Source organism: Moschus berezovskii, chromosome 28 (assembly GCF_049115385.1).
Source record: "Moschus berezovskii isolate FMDL1 chromosome 28, NW_MosBer_1.0, whole genome shotgun sequence".
Taxonomy (NCBI): domain Eukaryota; kingdom Metazoa; phylum Chordata; class Mammalia; order Artiodactyla; family Moschidae; genus Moschus; species Moschus berezovskii.
In genome coordinates, this window is record NC_142487.1 from 7736795 (window position 1) to 7762640 (window position 25846).

At 43.1% G+C, this 25846-nt stretch overlaps 1 protein-coding gene across 5 annotated transcripts in view; it reads right to left on the reverse strand.

Moving 5' to 3' along the window:
• Window positions 1–25846, reverse strand: part of EPB41L3 (erythrocyte membrane protein band 4.1 like 3) — a 145328-nt gene that overhangs the window by 13064 nt on the left and 106418 nt on the right. For 2 of the 5 annotated variants that reach the window (XM_055417168.2, XM_055417170.2), the window contains exons 10-14: window positions 23160–23257; window positions 21983–22158; window positions 17453–17673; window positions 8021–8074; window positions 4515–4706 (exon numbers count right to left, since the gene is read on the reverse strand). In XM_055417168.2, coding sequence (XP_055273143.2) covers window positions 4515–4706; window positions 8021–8074; window positions 17453–17673; window positions 21983–22158; window positions 23160–23257 — 741 coding nt within the window. Of the gene's footprint in view, window positions 1–4514; window positions 4707–5174; window positions 5241–5429; window positions 5466–8020; window positions 8075–13321; window positions 13886–17452; window positions 17674–21982; window positions 22159–23159; window positions 23258–25846 lie in introns of all 5 variants that reach the window. The other 3 variants (XM_055417171.2, XM_055417169.2, XM_088833518.1) reach the window with 2 other exon arrangements.

Consider the following 25846-nt stretch of genomic DNA (forward strand, 5'->3'; position numbering starts at 1 on the left):
ACTAAACAGCAACAATCATATTATTACTTTCTTTTTCTTTTAGACTTAAAATAATAATAATACTGTTGGACCATTTTATGCACTGTTTAATGACATTTAAAAAAAAAATCCCTCTAAAGTCAGTCATGGTCTGTCTTCTACTTTTAGGACTGAACATTTGGCAGCAAACAGTGTCCTTTCTGTCTTTTGAAATAAAATAGCACATGGCTTCTACAAGAGAGTTAACTCACTGTGAGTTACTGAGAGTTACCTGATGTTTACCCCTTCCTAAGATTCATTATAGATTGAATTAGTGAGATTAGGTAGACTAGTGAGAAATTAAATCAAGAAATACTGTAGCATATTTGAATAAGTGAATACCAAATACATAGAGTGAGATATATATACATTAATATATAGGTTTGGGAAAAGGCATAATAGTCTATGGGACCATTATGATAACAGAATTGTATTATATATTATATGGATGTTGGAATATATTACTTGGGGAAGGTCTCCATCAGCAATCATATCTGTATATAAAATTTGGGGGATTTTATTTGTTTGTTTTACAAACTAGGATTTCATTTTGTGAGTGACAATTGACTGTTATTTTTGAATAAGTGCTATCTGGGTTTTTGAATTGTTGAATGATCAATTTAAAAAGGTATGTTAGCAATATTTTAGAGTTAACTCAAATGTGAAAAAGTATACACAAAAAGTAAGTTTTCTTAAAAAAAAAAAAAAGTAAGTTTTCTTTTCTAGCTGTATGAATGTAAAATACTTGCAGAGAGTGTATATATTGTGTAAATATGTACATTTGGTCAGAGAGCTGGAAACATTGTAAAATTAGGCACTTTAATTCTTATTAAATAAACACTTGTATCTTATAAATAAATACCTCCTTGAATAAAAAAAAAAAAATCAGGGATCATTATATATCTTTCCAAACAACATTGTATCACTGAGACTGCCACAAAAAAAATCCAACTAAGCTTGGGGTCACTAAATCAAAGTTCCTTTACCCTTCTGACACAAATAATATTACTTTGAGATGTCACTAAAAAAATTAAGTTAAATACCTTCTTTTAGAAATAATTAGACCTCCTTCTAAAACTGGCCAATTACTGTTTAATTAATTTAAAGTGAGATACATTAAACGAATGGGTAAGATCAAATCAGTAATTTATCTAGAAAAATATCTCACCTCTAAGATGAATATCTTCTGTTTATGTGTTTTTAAACAAATATGCTTTGCATATGCCTAGCTGGCTGGGAGGACACAATTATCTTTTGTGCTTTTCACACAACCAATAATGAAAGCCATGTTAAGTTTGAATATAGAAATGAAGAAGAATTTGAAGGATAAGAACTTGCAGGGTTGTTCGTAGGACTGTCTCCAGGGCCCTCAAATGAGTGTAAACTGGGTGTCATCCTACTGGGGAAGAGTGTTAGATGGAAGCCCCCAAGGCAAGGGGAGTGGGCACAGCCTTGGAAGTGGGCACAGCCCTGACTGCCCAGCCCAGGAAGGACCACTCTTCTGGGACTTGAGGCTACTTAGAGCTGCTTTCTCAGAGCCCCTTTGATAACAGAGTTAATAACCCCTGTTTTTAAGAAGCTCTTCTTTACATCCAGCAAGTCTTCCTATAGTGTCTTCCCTTCTGGGCAGTAGAGAAGCCCTGAGGTACACCACCTGTATAACCGCTCAACAGACACTTGAATGCAGTTACTAGGTCAGTTGCTGATGCCTGAGCTATGGAAACCAAGCGCCTGCTCTTCTGCAGAGGACGTCTTTCCTCCATCCTTTAATCCATTCGTGGGATGGGGAGGGAGGTGGGAGGGGGGTTCAAGATGGGGAACACATGTATACCCGGGGCAGATTCATGTCAATGTATGGCAAAACCAATACAATCAAATAGCCTCCAATTAAAATAAATAAATTAAAAAAAATCCTTTCTTAGGTCTATTGTAGTTTCTCTGCATCAACAAGGACAAGGCAAGGACATGGCAGCCGTATCCATGTTAAGTTCAGTATTTCAAACCATCACCTCTTCAAGTCATTAACATTCTTTGGATTCATCAATGGGCTTCCCTGGTAGCTCAGGCGGTAAAGAATCTGCCTGCAATGCAGGAGATCTGGGTTTGATCCCTGGGTCTGGAAGATCCTCTGGAGGAGGGAATGTCAACCCATTCCAGTATTCTTGCCTGGAGAATCCCATGGACAGAGGAGCCTGGTGAGCTATATAGTCCATTGGGTCTCGAAGAGTTGGACACGACTGGGATCATCAATGTTATTCTCTAAGAATTAGAGGATTTAATAAGTGAAAAAAATTTCTTTTACAAGTCTAACAGCCTAGACTTCTACAGTCCCTGGTTTATTATTACCACTCTAACTTTTCCAAGCAAACTACCTGAACCTCCATTCAGAGAGCCTGCTACCTCCCATGTTCTTAAGTGACAGCAGAGGAAGAGAAGCTTGACTTTTTCAGTGGCAATTTATTTTGTGTTTTTGCAACTTAATCCAGTATCTGTCATCTTCAGAGCCAACGTGTCCTTCCTTATTTCCAGCCCTTATAGAAACAGGGTAAGCTATATGTAGAATAGCTAGTGGGAAGTTACTGTAAAACACAGGGAGCTCCTGGGGCTCTGTGACAACCTACAGTGGCGGTATGGGGTAGGTTGTGGAGGCAGGGTCAAAAGGGAGGGGCCGTATGTACTCTTGTGGCTGATTCACATTGTTATATGGCAGAAACCAATGCAACACTGTAAAGCAATTATCCTCCAATTTAAGAAACATATAAAATTAATAGCAAAAAAGAAATAGGGTAAATCAAACATGACCAATGATGATAAAACTAATCTGACCATAACTCATGAATGGCAGTCTTACTAATGCAGGGACTACTATTTATTAAAAAAAATTTTTTTTTATTGGAGGCTAATTACTTTACAATATTATATTGGTTGGTTTTGCCATACATTGACATGAATCCGCCCCGGGTGTACATGTGTTCCCCTTCTTGAACCCCCCTCCCACCTCCCTCCTCCCTCTGGTTCATCCCCGTGCACCAGCCCCTGAAATTTTTTGTTGTGAAACTCTAAACAATCTGAATGAAACTTGCAATGCAGGAGACCTGGGTTCGAATCCTGGGTCGGGAAGATGCCCTGGAGAAGGAAATGGCAATCCACTCCAGTATTCTTGCCTGGAAAATCCCATGGACAGAGGAACCTGGCGGGCTACAGTCCACGGGGTCGCAAGAGTTGGACATGACTTAGCCACTAAACCACCACCAGCACCAATGGTACAAGAATATTTTGGTCACTGGACTTCTCATTTATTCTGTATAAAAAGGCCTTTTTCAAAATGATTGAAATGGAGATACACCTTGTCATTTTTCAAAAAGTGGGACTGAAACTGTCAAGAAAGTCATGATTGTGGTTCACTTTAGATAAATGGCTTTCAAAGGAAGTTTAGAAAATGACTAATATCTAAGCACTGCATATAGACTCCTGCTTAAAGAGGAGTTTTCTCCCATAAAGGCCTCCATTTTAATTTTATTCTATTCTATCCCATCTTCCTGGACAAATGTCTTTCAAGAAAGGACTCTTGGTAAGAAAGAAGTTAATCAATGTGATGCTAGAAAGAAAATGACTTCTTTTGACAGACAGATAAAGAAAGACGACGTGTAATAGTCTACAGTTAGATTAGTACCACTGACACTGTGGGTCCTACATCAGGGGAGCCGTGAAGTCACACCAGCTGAATCCTCTCGCTGAACATTTAAAGAGAGTATTCATTCTATGTGGAAAGCTCGTACTCAAAAAGACCTCTGGTGTTTTCTTTCCCTCTTAAAAATCAAATAAAAACTGATTATAAAACATAATATAAATGTTTATATATATAAATCAGTTAAAATAACCAGTTTTTAAAAACTATATATGTTATAAACAAAAATCTGGCCTTTACTTTCCCTCTTAAAAATTAAATAAAAACTGATTATAAATCATAATATAAATGTTTATATACGTCAGTTAAAATAACCAGGTTTTAAAAATTGTATGTATATATATGTTATAAATAAAAATCAAATACCAGTAAAATCCTGGTATAGTATTCCCAGAGGAAAATATGTCCTGAAATGTTATCAACTCCAGAACAATGTTCAGTAAAACATTAGACCATCTATACAGGCCTCATCTTGAAAGTGATGAGAAACATTTATGAGCCTTCAGGGCATTTCTTCAGGCAGCGAAAGTACATTCAGAAAAAGTGACAGTTCATTCATACAATAGGTCAGTCTCTCAGCTGTGAAATCGAGAACAAGCAGCCCAGGAGCAGAGTGTCCTCGGTCATTCCAAGGCACCATGGGATGGGATTACTCACTCCTTGGCCACCCAATCATTTTATAGGTTATACAGAGACAAGGGGTGAGATTCTATACTCAGAAGTCTTCCAGATCCCTCCCCTGAAGACCCCACAGAGGAGCGACGCTAGGGAACAGAAAGTGAGTGCAACCTGATGCCTGAATACCGACCTCTTCGGGTACCAGCGGCTCAATCATGGGCGCGTCCTCCTGCCGGGCGGCCAGTCGCACGGGGGAGGTGGAAAGCCTCTTCTCCCACTCATTCGTGATGGCAGTGTCTGTGGAGGTTTCTAAAAAGGTTCTTTTCAGCTCACTAATATTGGTCTGATGTTTCATCAGGTCGTCTTGGGTTTTATCTAGCTCCTATATTCAGAACATAGAGAATCCAACAGTCACCATTTTACATTTGATTTCCTTTCTGTACGTGCTTGCTCTCTTTTTAAAAGTAAGGTATCTCATTAGTAGTCAAAATAAAAAAAATTCTGATCAGGGTTCATGACACTACCACAAACACTCTGGTGAAAATGTGATATTTCCAAGGAAAAGCGAGGGAAAACAAAATCTACATCACACAAGCATAAAAATCAAAAGTTTCAAAGGTCAACTGCAGAGTGTAATTCACACGGAACCAGAGAATTAAAATAAATACACACACAGGGGAGGGGATCTACATCTGGGGAGACAGGAAGGAATCAAAGGAAGCAGAGAAGTCAACCGCACGGAGTCACAGGTGAGAACACACCCTTCATGCATCATGGTACGAGCCCACAGTTGTGCCCCTGGAGGAAAGCCCACACACACGAGCATGCACTGGTATATACCAATACCAACCTCTAACATAAGATTACTATGTTTGACATACACATTTTCACCCTTTATTCGCTTAATCAGACTATTCTGAAAAAAGTGGAAAAGAAAGGAAAGGTAAGGGACATGATAAGTCACGAAAACAAGTGCCACCCTGCACACGGCACCAACACACGGTCACCGCCACGGAGCATGCTCGAAGATCTGAACACAGGAGACCAACAGTGACTTATCGCACGCTGCTTTTTTTTTGCTTTTGTTCCATTTTGAGTTTTCTACCTGTGCCTTGAGCTCTGCATCTTCCTCCTGGTCCGACTGCCAGCATCAAGAAAGAGCGGGAGATAAAGTCTTACCACGCCATCGACTCTGACATCGAAGGACAAGGTCTAGATAAGCCAGCTACGTGGGGATACTTGTTTTACGCTTACATTAAAGGACATTTCTTTCTTATATGTGAACCACAATGTTCTCACACACAAATTAGGAAGCTTAATAAGATGATGAAAGCAAAAGACTCCTTGCTTGGTGGAGTCTTCAATCTGGAGACTTCCAAGTATGACAAGCATATACCCTGCGTGGGAGGTGACAGCTGGGACTTGACAGGCTGTCCTTACATTAGCAACGGTTCAGGAAGTGTGAGGGGCCACATCAAAATGAAAATTCACCAAACAGCTATGAATACACAACGATGAGTGCTCTCTCTGAGTCAATTTTCACAATAATCCTATGAGGTTAGCTATTATGATCCCCAATTTGTAGACTAGAGCAGTGAGGAACAGAGAACTTACCACAAAGGTTCTCACGTTAAAAAATTTCTTTAAACCTTGAATTTGTTGAGCCCACGTACTTTAACACAAATTTAGCAAGAGGAGAGGGCTGACATTGGGTAACTAAGAAAATTAAAACAAACAAATAAATAAACTACCCTCAAGTCCAAAATCAACCACAAGAGGAGGTCCAGAGTGAAGTTATGGATGAGAAGCAGGTGCTACTGGAGCAGGCTGCCTTCAAGGTGAGTCTGTCTGGGTTTCAATGCGGACCAGACTGTCTAACCTGAACGCCCCACTCTGCACTACTGTACAATCAGCTCCAGGAAAAAGAAGAGGAAGTGTTTATAAAAAGCGTTAGAGGGCTGGTGGCACGCTGACTCTACAATGATGGTGGGTTCATAGCTCTTCGTTTTATTTTTAAAATGCATAATCTATGTTACATGTCTTCACTTGCATGCTTCAAATGTAATACAAATTTTAAAACTGCTAGAGAAATTTAAAGTAGTATTATTAAAATAGTTTTCATTTATAGCATATGTTAGGATTACAATGAAATCTGTTGAATGTATCAGTAGATACCTGTAACTAATTCTCACAAAATTAAGATGCAATTGGGATATCTGGCATAGAAAATGATTATACTGTAATCAGTTTATATGTGACTGCCTAAAAGAAACTGCTAATAATTTTCCAATATTATCTTTAAATTAAAAAATGATGATTTCCAAGCTTTGAATTTGAATTCTGGGATTTCCAAAGGAAAAAAACAATTAAACTCCATTTTGAAATGTTTTCCTGAACATATTTTCAATGAAATGATGTGTAAATACTACTTATAATATTTTTAGTTCTTCCTAAATACGCAACTAGAAAATATTATGATTGGATAATGTAAAAAACAACCTAATGTAAACACTATAGCAAAGTAAAAAATAAATTGTTAGCACTTTAGGAAATGAACATCTTGATTTCCATTACTATAGATAAATATTGTTTTTTACAGATATTTTAATTACTTGCTGATAGAGAAGATTTAAAACACAACAAACCATATACATATTTAATGAACCCTGTGGTGTTAGAGAAGACTCTTGACAGTCCCTTGGACTGCAAGGAGATCCAACCAGTCCATTCTAAAGGAGATTGGTCCTGGGTGTTCACTGGAAGGACTGATGCTAAAGCTGAAACTCCAATACTTTGGCCACCTCATGCGTCAAGTTGACTCACTGGAAAAGATTCTGATGCTGGGAAGGATTGGGGGCGGGAGGAGAAGGGGACGACAGAGAATGAGATGGCTGGATGGCATCACTGACTCGATGGACATGAGTTTGGGTGAACTCCGGGAGTTGGTGATGGACAGGGAGGCCTGGCGTGCTGTAACTCATGGGGTTGCAAAGAGTCGGACATGACTGAGCGACTGAACTGAACTGAAAAATTAATAAAGTTAAATAATAGCACAGTTTCTCTCCTATCACTGGTCAATGTGATAATTTTTCTTTTTCCCGTAAAGTACTAACAGTAATTTGGTAATTTTCTCTTCCCTGGAGAATTCATTTCTTTTGAGTAACCTAGACTATATCCAGCCTACAAAAAATGAGTTAAAAGAAGTATTATACTTTTAATAAGCACTCTGACCATTTGGGATTTTAAAATGTATTTGTATTCAGTCAACAAGCTACTTAAATTGTGACCCTCCCCGCTATGGCTTCCCCCTCCTATTATGGCTATCATACATAAACTTGTGGGTTAAGGGAATACATTTTTTTAAATGTATCATCAGTTTAGCCAACAGTTCTCAAAATGTGACCCCACAACCGACATAGTCACTGTCACCTGGGGATTTGTTAGAAATGTAAATTCTCAGGCCTACCCAGGCCTTCTTCTGAACGCGAATAGAAAACTCTAGGTGACTCTGATGCAGGCCAGAGTTTGAAAACCAGTGGTCTAGGCAGCAGCATATTTTTGACTCCTATTATTAAAGGTAGCATTTCTCTCCACTCTAAATGCCGAAATGCTAACTGCAAGCTGCTAACAAGCGCAGAGCCAGCCCTCAGGGCGTTCCCATCAGGCGGCCGGCGGAGCCCCGGCTACAGCACCAACCTCAGTGGCGGTGGTTTCCCCATCAGCGGCTGTGTCTGTGCGCTCACTGTCCGTCTGTGGATGGCAGAGGTGATCGGGTTCCAGGAGAAAGGCAGGAAGAGAAAACAAATCATCCGGTCAAAGCAGGTATGTCCGGGTCCGAGAGCCCAGTCCCTTTCTCTGTGCCCTGTAAAATCGCACTACCTTCCCACAAGAATGCAGGTGCAAACAGAAGCCAAAGAAAGGCCAGAGCCAGGTTCCATCAGCAGAGACACTCAGAGGAAGACCAGAGGCACACGGCCCGCCTGAACCGCCGGACGTGCGTTAGCCAGGGTGCCGTGTCTGCTGCTGTGTCATTCTCCCGCCCTTTTAACAGAAACCCCAAGAAAGATCTAAAAATGTTAAATGCAAATAAAATTGCAATTTATATATTTAAAAAAAATTCTCGTGTAATAGGTCACAATTGAAAGGTAAATAAACAAGTACATTTAACTAAAAAGCTACTGTAATAGTCACTGGACTTTCAGCCCCTCATTTTTTATATCATTTTGATAATTTGCATCCATCTAAGACCATCAGGCTATCTGCATTGCCCTTTAATTACAAAAAGCACATGCCAGTGACTCTGGCCTATGTTTTACGTATGAAAAGTGTAACTTAACTCTCAAGCAGCATTGGTAACTAGATATTTTTAAGACTATATATTGTTTATTTTGTCCCACCCGCCAATAGAAAGAGGTATATAAAAGTATGGAATTTGAATATCTTGTTTGAAAATAAACATTCAAATGAAGCAAATAATAATAATAGTAATGAAAATTAAGGAGAGAGGGAGGGAGAGAGACATTTAGTTGGAAACAAATAAAACAAAGCACAGCATTTTACAGAGCCTAGGTTTTCACGGGAGAATTACAATAGGAATTTCAGGACTGATTTTTAATCTGTTTTATAGATGTTTATGTTTTAGAACAAACACTTTAAATTTTTTTTTTTCCAGAGGCCAGAAGAGCCACGGCCATTGAAACGGAGACCTAAATGTCTTATATAATATCAACTGACTTTCCTTTCGCAACTAGTAACTATTAAAATTCTCCTGAATGAAGCTGTGTGATTAGTAATTTGTAAATGACAATCAAAACTCGGGGTTCTGAGGTTGTGAATCTGCCTCTTAGATCTTTCACTGCAGAGAAGATGGGTTATCAAGAGCGAGGGCTGGGACACGGTTAGGTGGACACAACTCTTGGCTGGCTTGACTTTTTGACCTGCTCCCAAGCTTTCATTTCCTATATTCCTGAAAGAAAAGGAATTGTCACTCATGCTTGCCCTATGCACCTGAGTCTCCATCCTGGCAACCTGCTCCTGTGCCTAAGCAGGGCAGGACACCTTTTCCAATAGGTTGGTAAAGAAACCACACTGAGAGCTGTCATGACCCAACGATCTTGGCAACACCTGGTGGTGAGGGGGGTGGATATTAATTTTCTTATCAGGTGATTCCCGCTGGCACATTAGCATGGCTTCACCAACCAACAGTCTAGGGCAAGGCTGGTTTGATTAAGGAAGACAGAGGCAGGTTGCTGTTGAAAGGTACGGAACAACTCAAGGAAACCTTAGGCTTTCGAGAACACGTAAGAATGACTTGGTTCAGAGGGCTAGCTAGTTGTGCCAAAGGCCTCAAATGTTCTTCAAAGTATTTCTCTTCCCCCTTATGTTACTTCCCCTACGGCTTTAGAATTCACTTCAGCAGCGTTCCAAGCATCTTGGCACTGGAATTACCACCACGGTTAATAATAAGAGGGAGGGGTCTCATGTCAGAATGACACCAGCTCTAATTCTCACTGCTTAACTCTGCGTGTGAGGGGAATGTTTCATATTTTAATTCCCATTTCCTTCTTGGAAAATGGGTAAATTAATAGCCCTAACTGTATCAGGTAATTGATACTCTTTATACACTACCTGACACACACAGAGCTAAAAGTGCCATAAAATAAAAAATATTGCTACGAACATAATACTGGATTGGCCAAAAAGTTCGTTTGAGCTTTTCTGTAACATGTTATGGAAAAATCTGAACAAACCTTTTGGTCAACCCAATGTTTCACAATTATTGCTATTGTTTTTCCTAGGTATACACAAGTAAATAGTAGCTTAGGCCACATCTCGTGGGGTCGCTAAGGGTACGACACGACTGAGCGACTTCACTTTTACTTTTCACTTTCACACATTGAAGAAGGAAATGGCAGCCCACTCCAGTGTTCTTGCCTGGAGAACCCCAGGGACGGGGGAGCCTGGTGGGTTTCCGTCTATGGGGTCACACAGAGTTGGACACGACTGAAGTGACTTAGCAGCAGCAGCAGGCCACATCTAAGCTCCTTTAAATTCCGACTTAGAACCTAGTCAGTTCTAAACATAGCACCTGATCAATAAACAGTTAAAGACTGAAGTCATAAAGGCTGAATAAACAACTTTTATAGCAATTGTTTGGAGAAGGAAATGGCAACCCACTCTACTATTCTTGCCTGGAGGGCTACAGTCCAAGGGGTTGCAAAGAGCTGGACACGACTGACCAACTGAGCATGAGTAAGCAAAACTGCAAAATGTGTGGTGCACCATGGACTATCACATGACGTGTTTACACAATTTAAAATGTTAAATCAGGTGATCCATCTTTTCCTACAGATTTAATCCATCTCCTTTTTTTGGCATCATCAAAAAATTCTTCACAAGTTGACAAACAATTTATGGTGAACTAAGTTCATCTTATACCTCTTAAGAGATGTAGATGATTTAGTATTCAGCCCCTCCTTATTTGAGCCAAATTCTAGAAGGAAAAAAGAAAAAAATGGCCAACTGCTCTACAGTTTGAAAGGATTACAACTCTCTACACTGGATTTCACTCTTGAGAAGGGCTGGGACTAATGAAGCCATGGCTACACGCGACAAATGTAAGCAGGGATGATAAAATATTTAAAAAGCATTCTAGTCATTAGTGATTTTGCAAAATGAAAGTGACAGAGCTGAACTGTATGTTACAAAGTCACCTGGTTTTGCTGCCAAAGTGCTTGAGGCCCAGGGAAGAAAACAGGCCGTGTCAACAAATGGTGATTTTTTTTTTTTTAAACTGAATGACCTACATCTGAGTTTTCTAGCTCAGCTTGAACCAGAGCACATAGCTCTTAACATTTGGGGTTAAGAGGCGACACTGAACAGATGGCCAAATACACGGTCATGTGGCAGGAGGCTGTCATGGGTGGCCGGGAAGGCTGCCGAGGCCAGAGCTGGTTCACAGTCTCAGGGGTTTGCAGGAACAAGGAGGGTTTATGACACGCCAGTCACGCTGCCACCAGCTTGCGAGGAGTAAGTGCTGTGATTTGTTTTGCTGATGTAACGCAGACATGCCCAAGTGGAACATTTATTTTCATGCACTGATTACAACAAGATGTATACCCTGGATTAGGCACAAGATCTGTGTGGTTGGCTACATAAAAGTTCAGTTATTTAACAATGCAGAAGAACGTAATATGGCAATCTTTTTGCCTTCTGTGAGCTGGATGACTAACTCCATTGCTAAAGGAATAGATGATGTCTGGGTTGGAAACCAGTGAATAGTACAAACAGCTTTTGTAGATGATATTGTGTTCTTAAAGGCTGTACCTTTAGACCTACATTGTTTCACAATCCTTCTACTTGAGAAACAGATATTCAAGCCTAGGATTTAGAGTGGTTTTTCTCTTAAAATATTTTCCAAGTGTGAAAATAGTTCTATAACAGGTAAGATTTGGATCTAAGTCATATAAGATTCAAGAACCTTGCAAAGGGCTCTTAGGCAATATCAAATTGAAAGCCTAAACTTTTCTTTAGAACATCTCTCAGATCATTACCATTTTTTCCCTGCTGCCGCAAAGAAATGGTCATAATAACGCTAAATATAGATGCTTACACACCTCACAATGCTATATGCTCACAGGTGTGCTGGAATTATCATTTCTAGCTGAGCACAGACCTGAATAGACTTTCTTTCCATTTTAAAGCGCTGCTTTGACTTTGTGATTTTTTTTTTAACTGCTAGGTGTATCGAGTTTGTCTCCTGCCACAAAACCCTTGTTTTGTGGGAAGAGAATTGCTGGAGGAGCCAGGGGTAGGTGCAGGTGGGAGCGGGGGAGGAGGGTGTCAGCCAGAGGCCTGTTGGTGTTGGCAGCTTCTGTATTTTTCCCTGGCGTCTATTGAAGGCTGCACAAAGGGAAACCGCTGGGCTATTCACATGCCAGTGCAGTGGTGGGAAGGGGAGCAATTAAAAGGAAAAACTACCAGCTACCACGTCACCTCCCCCAGTGGCTCGGATGAGGGATGGGGGTCAGCCCGCTTTTGGGTACGGAGGTGGAAGGCTCAAGTCCTTTCCTGGCTGCCAGCCCCAGACACTCATCCACCAGACTGTCCTCATGCGGGTGCATCTGGGGCTCACGCTGGCCTGACAGCATGGTTGCCTCCCAATACCTGATCTGGCATTGCTTGTGCTCAAGGAATTTTAGCCCATTTTTATGGTGTATAGAAACCTAACATGAGTCTTTCCCCGACTGTTTGAAAACCACGGTTGTCAACTTCAGCTCTTTCTGCTCCTGTTTCTGGCCCTGCCAATGACTGATGTCAGCGGGTTTTTGAATGGCTGCAGCCTGTCTTTCTCACTCAACACACCCAGAGGATTGGACTTTCCTCCGGGCATCATAAGGACAGTCTGGCAATGACAGTCAAAGAGTGGTGGGGGCATTTCAGAACCTCCAAGGAGGACAGGGAGGCGCTTACAACCTTGGAAAGCCACCCTGGTGGTGATGCACCCTCGAGGGCGGTGCCCTTTCCCCTCACCTGGAGCATCCCTTACTGGGCGCATATCAGCGCAGAGCATCACTGCAGCAGGACACGTTTTGGTACCTCACCTCGTCTAGCTGAAGTTACTTTATCTGTCTTCTGTGTCCTTTCCTTTATTGAACGGTAACTAAACAGAGCCTTTTACTGGACCCTGAGTCCCTACGGAGCGAACGGGTTCTTTATGTATGACTGCCTCGTGGCTGAGTCCTTTCCCACTCGCAGGAGTCGGTGGGTGGCAGCACGGTTCAAGCCGGGCTCAGCCTGCTGCGTCCACATGGTGTTGTGCCTAACCCCGGGGCTGGGGGGGCGCATCCCCGGCACACAAAACCTCTGCACAGAGTGGCACAGACGGTAAATGAGGCTCTGGAAGGAGGACCACTATCGCAGCAGCCGTCTACCAAGTGTTTTCGGACCGAAGCCCCGAACACGACAGGGACGCGTGTTCTATGCCGAGGTACACACCTCTTCCTCTGAACTGTCACCCGGGTCACTGTCTAGTGAGGCACTCAAGGAGGCCGCCTTGGGCTCCAGGTAGCAGAGGCACAGAGCCAGAGGGAAGGAGAGAGTGAGGGCACAGGGCACTGAGAAGGAGGCGGAAAGCAGGAAGAAGAAGAGGAAGAGGAAGCAGGGCACGAGGGAGGGTGAGCGGATGGGGAGGTAATGCTGCAGGCTCTGGGGCAGGAGGGCGCTCTCCGACAGGTTGGGGAAGGACAGGTAACCATCATCATCCAGGAGAGAGGGGAAGGACCCAGGGAGCTGCAGGGAGAAGGAAAACAGGGTGGCCCCTCCGCCCGGCTGTGGTTTGTAGCCGAGAGCCACATCGCGGTCCCCCGGGCATGGCTTCCCTCGGCCGTCAGGGTCCGAGGCAGGCTCCCCGTGCTGGCGCCTGGGGTCTTGGGCCGGCTCGACCCCCGGCGGGGGCTGCCTGTTCTCCTTCCACCTCCTGCGGAGCCCTGTGGGTGATGCGGGGGGACGGTGGGCTGATGGGGGGAGCGGGGGGCATGAGTCGGTGCCAAGCCCAGGTGACTGATGTGAGGGACAGCGAGAGAGACGGAAAGCAGTGAACAGAGGTGCAAAAGGACAAAAAGAAAACTGCAATTAGTTAATTTTCTTATGGGCACCAATATAAAATCGTCAAAACAAGAATTTCAGCACTGGGGTCGTTCATGAATCTTAAAGCATTCGAGGTGCATGCCAACGCTCCCACGAAGGGCCATAGTTTTCCCCATTAGACCCTCAAGCCAAACATAGGGTGGGCTTTAAAAAAAAGGTTGGAGGGGAAGATATCTGTGGGAAATCTCAATATCTACATGTTTCATTCGAGTCAAAACTTGTGTTTAGACTAACAACTCCATGAATGGTTAGGATGCTGAGAGAAAACTCTGATAACTTAAAACCAAGACTTTCAATAACTTCTCCTGATATCCAGCTACCAGGTCTGTCATGAGGGTTCAACTGGATTAAAATGACAGTGAATCCAATTTGTGGTCATTTAAAGCAAAATCTCCAGCATCACCTTTCCTTGGTTAGTCGATGATAGCCAAAACAAGGTGGGTTTCCAAATCAAGAAGTTTCTGGCCCCATTCCTATCTGTAAGCAGTTCCCATCAGGGAAATCCATAGTGAACACAGTAGGAACACGAAGTCTCCGTGAAGAACCGAGGCTCTTCTGAAAACTCCTCTTCCGGCTCCATTTACCCATGGTGTACATGAAGGAGCTTGAAGAAGTCGTTTCAATAAGCTAACTAGCCCAAAAGACTGTGTTTCCTTGTGATGTGGTTTATCAGTGTTTACTTTGTATTATTTGTGATCCATAAGTAATAGAAAGACACAATTTCCCAATCTTCTGCATTTTCTTAGCAGAGGAGTGGTGTGCTTCATCTGCCTGGTTTGAGTCCTTAAGAGGATGATCTAAGGCCAGCAACACCATGAGCTGCTCCCAGGGAGGGCTGTGCAGGGTACTGTGGGCATGTGAGGCTCTTCACACCCTCCCTGGCCCCACGGTCTCTGTGACCACAGCCAGCTCTCTCTGCAGGTGGTGGGGGACTGCTGAGCGAGGCGGTGGGGTGGGCAGCGGGTGAGGAAAGAGGAAACAGGCAAAGGCCAAACAGGACCTTGGCCCCGTGTACAGGCTGCCGCCACCAAGGAGTCACAAGACAAGGTCACCTGAGCCTGAAGATGACCGCACTTCCACTGTGTGTGTGTGTTTGCCTGTGTCCTGATGGCATGGACATTACCCAGCTTGCTTTGTGGCGGTTATCCGATCCTGACTTGGTAAATACAGAGGCAGAGGGTAAGAAAATGCACAAATAAAATGACAGCATGGATCTACTACAATGCAGAAGTGTCTCTTTTTTGATATTAGACAAATACGTCTTTTTCTAATACTCACATTTGATGTTAAACATTGTATCTTACATAAGATCCTGCACAAATCTCATTGAACTGAGGATAATGCAAAAGTTAAGAGCCGCCGTCCACCCTCAGAAGGCTGCCCCCTCACCTGCGGTGATCATCAGTGGGGAAACACGCTCTCAAAGGAATCAGGGACTAGTTGTTTAAGTACTGTTTTCAGTAACACACCTTCATTTTGGTTAAAAAAATACAAAGAGTGCTGTGTTCCTTTTTTTTTTTTTTTTTGTGTTCCTTTTTGAAGACAGAGAAAAATGAAGTTATGGCTTAATCTTTTACGTTGCTGATTATAGTGGGTTTTCAAATTTTTTTTTAAAGAGTGGTTTTTAAAACAGTTTTGCGGTGGCGGAGGTGGGGGTGGGGGGATGGAGACAGCATGCAGTTACTGCAGCAGGAGCTTCGGGCCCCAGCCTCTCAGGAGGTGTCTGGGTCACGGTGCTCTGACTCTGACAGCCACAGTCCCTTTTGTCTTTTTATTCTCCAGTAGTATAATTGGCACCAAGTGACCCCAGCTTAGGGCTCCATCTCACGCAAACAAGCCCTTGATCTTTTAAAATCAATAAAGTAGGAGTGGATCATTTCAGGAGCAAAGGACAAGTCATTTACTTTTACAGGGCACTTCATCTTATTCGGCTTCCCTGGTGGCTCAGAAGATAAAGAATCTGCCTGCTACTGCAGGGGACCTGGGTTCGATCCCTGGATAGGGAAAATCCCCTGGAGGAGGGCATGGCAACCCGCTCCACTATTCTTGCCTGGAGAATCCCATGGACAGAGGAACATGGTGGGCTACAGTCCATGGGGTCACAAAGAGTCGGACACGACTGCGACTAACACTTTCATTTTCATATTATTTACACATCCCTGAAAGTGGAGTGTTAGCCTGGGCAACTTCCAGAACTCATGGGATGCACTGGTTTTCGAGTATATTATCATCTTATGATTAAGACCTAGTTAAAACCCGCCTTAACTGAAAAGGAGGTGTATGAAAACGAAATTCAGAACAATGCACATTTTCGTAGCTAAAGTGAGCTAGATATCCTTGTTGTTATGTCCTGTCTTTATTTTTGAGTTTGGCAAATAAGTTAATCTTACCCTAAAAAAAGGGTTGTACACTGGGTCACTGGGATGTTCTATCATAAACAGAATGATGATAAGTTTGCCAATCTGCCCGTTCAGAAGTCACTAATCCTACCAAAAGTGTTTTCTACAGAGCCCCAGGGGAAATTCCCACCCCAGCCTCTACATCTGAAGAGCCCACCTGCAAAAGAGCACTTTTGAATCAAATTTACCCCAATTTAGCATCACCTCTAAGTTACACAATATTTTTATTCTGCGGTTTCCTTTCTCCCTGTACATTCCTGGTTTTCCATGATTAATACATATAAACCTCCTACTGTGTTTTTTGACTTTTACGGGAGCTGCTCTGCAAGATACATAACCTGGAACCAGAAGGATGCTATCTACATGTTTTTTGACTTTCATTTTCTCAAAAAGTTGCTTTGTAGTGTTGGAGCTCCAGAAATAATCATAATGTTTTTTAAAATAAATTGAATTTCAGATGAAATGAAGTGACCAAATTCAGCGACTCAAGCACCCTGGAGAAATGACTGTCAAGTTCACCCTCCGTTTCCCCTGTGACATCTGCCTTAACCCTTTTCTAAAATATATCCACTGGCTACTTTGATGATGAAGTTAAAATCAAAAGACTAAGAGAGGAAACAGTGTATGAATATGCAAGCTGTGGTCACTCAGTTACTTGCAGTCAAGCATACGGCAAAGTCAATACTGTACATCTAGATAAATACACAGCCCTTGGGTAGGAGAATGGGGCCAGAAACAAAGAAAACAGCTTTAGCGGCAATTCTGAATTGTAAGCCCAAACACAAATAAATGGGTTAATATGCCACCAAACGTATTTTTAAGATTTACAGACAGGACAGCTGTTGAAAGTCTTAAGTAGCACATAAGTCATTCAATAAGAAGTTTCAAAAAGTTAAAAAGGGATCTTTCAGAGGAAAACTGTGGACAGAAGAAATAATAAAGACTGATAGTATGAACGTGACTAACGCTGAGCTATGAGTCAGCCTAAGTCTTATGCACACATTCCGGCTTCACATTCTCAGCACCATTCAGGAGTTCTTCAGAATCTGCGGGAGCCCTGGGAGGCAGAGGGGAGATGTACCTTTCCCTCGGGCCGGACGGCAGCGACCGGCGTGGCTTCCTCGGCCTTTTTCCGTCTGTCCTCCTCCTCGTCCCGCTCCTCCTCGGCCTTCTTCTCCGGAGTCACCGTGGTGATCAAGTTGGTCTGAGACATGCCCTTTGTGGTGATGTACTGGCCAGTACCAACCTCTGCAGCGGACACAGAATCCTTCATGTATATTTCATGGTTTTCATTCACTGACGCTAAAAGCAGATACAATTGGAGAAATAAAGTCTGAGATAGTTAAGTCAGAAGAAGGATGGACGCCACCCATTGTCCTATTACAGGGAAAAAAACAAAAACAAAAAAAACCCCGTAAAGCACCAGGTTTCTCTTCAAAAGACACATCAGCCTTGCAGGTATTCTCATTTAAGCAACACCGCAGTTTCATATTTCTGTCCCCTGTAACTGCGTCTAAGCGTGGTCTCAATGTGCATCTCTTGAAGCCACCAGCAGTGTTCATCCGCTCGCAGGCTCTCTGGTAAGGATGGAGTGGATGTGAGGGTGGATGTGAGTAGAAAGAGGGTGGCAGCGAGTGACCGCTGAGCCTCTTACCCACAGAGTAACCCAGCTGGGCAGCAGCATCAGAGGTGCGTTCCACAACTAACAGCAGTCAGACAACTGCCCTACTACACGTGACTTTAAACACAGCTTTGGAAGCGCCAGTCACTGAGGAGCACTGAATCTTTTGTATTGTTATTACTATTGCTACTACTACTACTACTGTTACTGGTGGTTGAAAAGTCTCTCTCTCCTACAATATAAAGGCTACCTAAGTTATAATGAAAAGTAGCCATCTCAGCAGAGATGATACAATTCGGATGGCAACTCTGCTCAACTGAAGTGCAGAAATGTTTTAATGTTTACTGCGTTTTAAAAGGACTGCCAAGATGTGCATATATTCATTCATCTCTGGTATTTGGGGAAAGGAAGACAAACATGGCTAATAAAATTCATGCAGCTGCAAAGCATGCAAACGTAAGAGATGTAAGACCCAGACTTTCCTCCCAGCTAAAATGTCTTAGTGATAGAAATACCTGATTTAGTTCAATTTTTGAAATCTGTTACTCATTCTTTTAGGGTTTAGGAACCATAAAATTTACTAAAATTTAGAAAGGTGGCTTTTCAAATCACAGGCAAAATTTAACCTGCTTTCATATTTTTGGGAGTTTAAGACATAAACTTTAAGAAAAAAAACTCTGATATCCTTTGAATAGTAAACCATTTCACTAAAATACCTTCACTAAGATATTTTACATCTCCATCTACTGACAAAAAAGCTTGTATGAGACACAGTTTCCTAAAAAGGCTTTTCTCATAGAAGATGCAACCTTGCAAGAAGCAGTAGCTATTCCAACATGCAGCTGTGGCCCCCCACGCAGCAGCACAGAAAACATACGAGAACTAGCAGGAGTCCAGAGAGTGAGACAACACATACTAGCATCACTTTTGGGCAGGGGGGAGAGAGAGAGACACAGCGCGGAATCAGTACACTGGTTTCACGTCGGCTTCTGTCTTCTCAGCAATCAGCATCACACAGAGGATCACAAGGAAAACAGCATTCACAGCAAACGTGTCCCCTTGGGTTCAGATCACAGAACCACGTGAAGGACATTCAGGGGAACAAGCTGTGATTCTACACGACTTCCTCCGACACCGACTTAAAGAACACACACCAGTTTACACAGATGCTTTAAAGAAGGGCAGATGAGACGAGACAGAGAGAAAGCGCCACTGCGAACGTGAACATTCGGAGAACTTAATTCAACTTCGAACAGTCCTAGTAAACAGTGTTTCCCGAAAGTTTGGTTCTCAGAGATTCTAAAAATGGGACACTCTTCTAGAAGGTAGGGAAAGGTAACTGATCTTCCTGGGCCAGCTCACAAGAGCCTAAAGAATGACTCTCAATATACCTGCTCAGGTATCAGGATCACATCTGGAGTAAGACCGCTTTCACCAGCGTCTTATTTACTATTTGTGATGACCCTGCTGGAGGCGGCAATGATGCCACCTTACAGACGGCGCCTAAACTGGGACCTGGAGACGGGCAGCCACCCACCCACTGCCGTACAGGGAAAGGGTCTGGACGCGGGTCTGGATTTATCTATACCAGGTGAGTGTTCTTCCCACTTCACTAACAGAACTTATAAGAAGAATAGAGCACTAAGAACACAAGTTTGACTCCCTCTATAAACTCTTTTTAAATTTCTATAAATTTTTTATAAAGTACTCCATTGGGACAACATAGGCTTTTCTCATTTTATGTGTATAGTGTTCATTCACGTCATTAGAACCTGCAAACTGCCAAAAGAGTTCTTGGTAATGGCAGCAAGTCAGTTTACACAGACTTTCTCTTCTTTTCTTCAGTCTGCTCACTGCCCACCCTCCTTATTCCACTGTCACTGCAAACTCTTTGGGATAGATGTTTCTAACTTTCTCTACATCCACATAAGCATGAGACAGAACATGGTGGTGGGGGCAGGGGAGACACTGGGAAAGCAAGATGTAGGCACTTAGTGTGCTCAGTACTGTTGGATATCATGGCTTCTTAGCCCCTTCAGTGGATGCAGTCAAGAATTAAGAGTTATAAATGATGACTTCATGTTGCTGGGCTTCCTGATAGCTCAGTTGGTAAAGAATCTGCCTGCAATGCAGGAGACCCCGGTTCAATTCCTGGGTTGGGGAGATCCGCTGGAGAGGGGATAGGTTAACCACTCCAGTATTCTTGGGCTTCCCTTATGGCTCAGCTAGTAAAGAATCCACCTTCAATGCAGGAGACTTGGGTTCGATCCCTGGGTTGGGATGATCCCTTGGAGAAGGGAAAGGCTACCCACATTAGTATTCTGGCCTGGAGAATTCCACGGACAGATATATTCAGATGCAACATTATAGGATTCTTTATCTTACCTCATTCACATTTGTATCTCGTTCTGCAGTCAGAATCAGAATTTCTAACAACATCAATGCAATATAGTTTTTTAAGTCAAGGAATCTGGGGAGTATGTCACCCTAACAGCCACATCAGGGCTTGGCAAAAGGGAAGGAAGGAGCTCACTCTAGGGTGAGCTGAAGGCAGAGAGGGCCAAAGGGGAGGTGTTCCCAGGCATCTGCAATAATTAGTTTTAATTCTATTGATGCTTTTGCTTATTATTAAAATCACATACTCATGCTAGAAACATCACTTTGTATGTGCCCAGGACAAGGTCCCTATAACAGATCTCATGTCCAGGAGCTCTGGATTAGGAGACAGAGGCCTGGGGCCTAAGTCAAGCCTCACAGTCATCCCCTGGAGTCTGGAGGGGATGGTTCCAGGACCTCCAAGGACAACCAAAAGCTGTGGATACTCAAGTCCCTGACACAAAGCGCTGTACCTGGCACAGCGATTACATTCAGCCTCTGCTCTGTGAATCTCACTTCTGAGGATACAGATATTCTGACTTTGGCTGCCATGTCTTAGAGCAGAAAAGCACACCTGTGTGTAACTCTACATGGCCACAGAAAACTGCCCCATGAGGCAGAAATTTGCTAAAGACTCCCTTTTATGCCTTAAAAATGTTACTTAAGTGATTGATTCTCTCCCCATTATACTCACATACCTGACTTAAAGGTGGAGAACGTTTACAGCCATCCTCCCAGCCTATCTGCTGGAGTGATTAATATAAACCAGGAGGAGGTCACTTGGAGCCCTTCACTGTTATTTGAATGTCATCCTTCCTATAAGCTATTATTCACTGACAGATAAAAGTCACATTTCACTACTGACATTTCTAAAGGAACAAGAGATACATTTAATGCAGTTTTCTTTCTGAACCAAATGATCTAATAAACCTGATAATCATTTAAGGTCTGCTGGTGAGAGAAGCAAATTATGTATGTGATTCCTATATTGAAGAATAAGAACATCCTTCTCCAAATTCAGGGTGCCAGCTTATGAAAGCTGCCTCATTCTCCAAGTACCATTCATTTGTGTGATTTTACATAAATCTACCATGGCTTCTCTGGTGGCTCAGACGGTACAGAATCCGCCTGCAATGTGGGAGACCTGGGTTTGATGCCTGGGTTGGGAAGATCCCTGAGAGGAGGGCATGGCAACCCACTCCAGTATTCTTGCCTGGAGAGTCCCCATGGACAGAGGAGTCTGGTGGACTACAGTCCACAGGGTTGCAAAGAGTCAGACACGACTCAGCGACTAAGCATAGCACAGCAGAAATCAGACTCAAAAAGGCACCTTTTTTTTGGCCCATGCCATGCGGCATGTGGGAACTTAAGTTCCCTGACTAGGCATTGAATCTGTGCCTGCTGTGTAGAAGCATGAAATCTTAACCGCTGGATTGCCAGCAGAAGTCCCTAAAGTTTTTTTTGAGGTTAGAGGTTAGTTAAATTTTCCATTTGGTCAAAGACCAGCAAGTGCTTTTTATCCCATACTATCCCAGAGCAACAATGTCCATCAAAGGCTCACAACGGTCTCACACTACTTGGTGGCCACTAGCGATCCTTACGAGTGGTGCCTACCTCCATCCAGGCTGCGAGACATGGTATAACGTTTGCTGGACGAGCGCTCGAAGTACGGGGCTGGCCGGTCGATCAGCGCACTGGCTCTTCTGGTCTGGGCCTGAGTCCTGCCACTGTAACGGAACTTGGAACCCAAGGTGAGGAACTTCTTTGGAGGCGCTTCTGGTAACAAGAGTCTACAGAAATTAAAGGAAAAACATCGGAAAGATGATTAAGCTGAACATTAGGAATGCTAACTTCTTTTTATTTATTTTGGCTGTGCGGGGTTATCCTTGCTGTGTGGGGTTTTCCCTAGTTGTGGCGAGCGGGGGCTACTCTCCAGGTGCAGTGCATGGGCTTCTGGTTGTGGGGGCTTCTTATGGGCTCTAGGGCACCCGGGCTTCAGTAGTCGCAGTTACCAGCTTCCAGAGCACAGGTTCAATAGTTGTGCTGCATGGGCATGGTGCATTTGCTCTGTGGTAAGCGGGATCTTCCTGGACCAGGGATCGAAACTGTGTCTCCTGCATTGGCAGGAGGATTATTTAACACTGAGCCACCAGGGAAGCCCCAAGAATGCTAATTTCTTACTCTGTTCTGAAAGGTAAAGTGCTCTGTGCACCACAGGTTTAACAGCCAACCTGCAATTCAATGAGTCTGATTTTGTAAGAAAAAAAGTCAATTCACACAGTGTGTATCAACAAGGGATGCTGGAGACATGCTATGGGGGTGGAGTTGGGATGAGGTGAACTTGACCATCTCATGGAGCTGGAGGGCCTGTGGTTCTACAAACCCAACGAGCAACTAAGTAGGTGATAATGGTGAACGGTGATAATTTGCTATTTTGTAGACACAAATCTGACAGCATTACTGTGTGTGAAAAGAGGAGTTGAGGGTATTGAAAAGTTATTGAAATAGTAAGGAATGAACTGGCCATCTGAAATGGACATCCTATAAAAATAGGGAAAGCCACTAAAGATAATGAAGGGGGTGATAACACAGGTAACTATAAGACAGCTGAAGGAAAACCCTTCAAATTTAGTCAGAAGATCGTTAGGATTTATCAAGGCATCTGACGGCAACAAACTTGAAGGATGGAAAGAATTTTGCTGCCATATTCTTCTTTCTAACCACCTTTTTCAGTAAGGTGATTCCAATCACCGTACTTCCTTAGGAAAAAACCAAAGTGATTTCCACCCACCTGAAAAATGTATGGTGTTCTACACATACTTTCCATAAACGCTTGGCGGCTCGATGGTTTGGCAGCTTAAACCCGATGGTGCTTTCAAATTGTTCAAACTAAATTTTAAAAAAATGTTGGAGAGCAGAGTGAAGTTTGGAGTCATAAATAACATGAAAGCAAATAAAATATAAAATAAAAATACCACCCATAAATTTTTCTCTACTCCCTAAATCAATTGCTATATACAGATTTCATGCTACACACATTCATTCATTAAAAAAAAAAATCTTATATCAATCTCAAAACACTGCAGGTACAGACAACCACATTATGCATGAAGTAAATATTGCATGTACAAGGATTAATCTTAAGAAAACTAAATGCAGAAAAGGAGAGAATTTGTATTCCTTCCAGAGACCAATTTGTTCTGATCTTTTAAGCCTAATTTTCATGGTTTCTCTCTGACATCATGACGTCAGCTGGAACACACAGAAATGAATAAAACATTTAGAGTCTACAGCAGCCTCAGGATGACAGTCTCCTTGTATCTGGTCTAGAAATATGCATATATTCTATGTATCCGATGACTCGGTATCAGGTATTGCTGATTTTATTTGTTCATTGGAAGGACTGAGGCTGCAGTTGAAGCTCCAGTACTCTGGCCACCTGATGCGAGGAGATGACTCAATGTAAACTGCTACGGAAATAGTTGCAACAAATTCAAATTTTTAGCTTTTCAGAATTTTCTGGAATTTTTTCCCCTGAATATTTCTGATCCATGATTGGTTGCATCCACAGATGCAGAACCTTGGGATAAGAAGGCCCGACTGCATAAGATCAAGGATTGGGAGAAGGTATTTTCATATTTTTCAGTATGTAGACATGAAATGATACTCACTGCAAAGTGAAACAGCTAATATCCTGTGTAACAGATTTTAATAATATTATGGCAGATACTCAATAATTTTTAAAATATTTTCTGAAGACAGGATCCATTAGGCCACCAGAGGGCAATCGTCTTAAACTGCAAAGCCTTCCCTAAAGAGCTCAAACCCACCAGACTACTGGTATAATCAGCAGCAAGGGAAATTCCATGGCAAAGAACCAAGGGAGGGGTCCTGTGCAAGGCATGTGAGCTTTCACTATGCGGGACCTCTCTTCCTTGTTCGTTGAGTGGGACTGGGCAGGAGAGATGGGGAGGAAGATCACGGGTGACTGTAAATGCAGTTGCTTTCCCCAAATTCTCCCTCCCTCTGATGTTTCTGTCCAGGGGCGGTCACGGAACTCACCCCGTCCGGTGGACCCAGTCAACTGACAGGCTGGAGGACCAGCGACCTCGACTAAACCATCTTCCATGTGTTCATCCTACATCTCACATGGATCACACGCTATGCTGAAGGACCATACACTGTGATGCTGAGGGCGGGGGTTTTACAGGAAGAGTCTCCTCAGCACGAGGATGAGAGAGGGCCGGCACTTTCTGAATGTTTATCTTTCTCTGTGCTCTGGATTCATTTCTTTCAACTTCTTTGGAGCCTTTGTGTCACCAGTAATTCCTTCTCAGCCTATAAATATGGTTGTAAAAAGTGAGGGCGGGGAGGATGTTCTCTGAGCTTGTTTCTGTGGAAGCAGGATCAGGGCTGAGGGGCAGGAGAAGCCTCTGTGGTCCACTCCTCACCTGGCTGCCATCCGCCAGGTCCTTACTCCTTCCTGAGCTCTTACTGTCACGACAGGACCTGACTGTCAAGTTCAGCCAGATTTTCCCATCCGAGAGGCTCCTCTGCCGTTTGGTACTGCTGGTGAACCACATTCACTGCATCTCATCATCATCATTTATTAGCATGACTGTTTCTGGCTATTCTTTTCTTCTCTGGATGCTTCTCTTCATCTGCCTCTGGTCCTCTTCTGCCAACCCCTCCCTTAAAAAGTGGTGTGTGTATGTGTGTGTGTGCGTGCATGCTGAGTTGTTCAGCTATGTCTGATTCTTTGCAACCCCATGGATTGTAGCCCACCAGGCTCCTCTGTCCATGGGATTCTCCAGGCAAGAATACTGGAGTGAGTTGCCATGCCCTTCTCCAGGGGATCTTCCTCACCCAGGGATTGAACCTGTGTCTCTTGCATCTCCTGCATTAGCAGGTAGATTCTTTACCACTGAACCTCCAGGGAAGCCCCTATACTACCCTTGATCTTAGCCAAAAAGGCCAAGAAAAAGTGGCACTAGCCATAATTTTTGTTTTAGGGTCTTTCCCCCGCTTGTCCTCACTGAACAAGAATTACTTGTTCTTTGGTAATTTCTTCCAAGCCTAAGGCCTTGAATAAAATGTATTATACAGTTGATGACACTCTTCAAATCTTTTATTTCTTACTATGCAAGGATCACCAACACCCAAAACTTGGTTGCAAAGAAATGTCAATCTTTTTTTCTGAAATTCTCCCCACTTTTCTTTCTTATCTAATAATATCATCACCATCACCCTCGTGCATGCAAACCAAAAGCCCTCTGATTTTCCTGGACTCTCTTCTTTCTTCCTTCGATCCCTCCTGCATCCTGTCTGCAGGACCACGGGCTCTGCCTCTGAAACCTCTCTCAAATGTGTTCTTTCCAGTCTATTCCCACAGCCTCCGCCCTAGTTTAGGTCCCATCACATCACATCACATTACCAAGTCGCCGAATCTCATCCCAAAATATCCACTGTGTCACATCC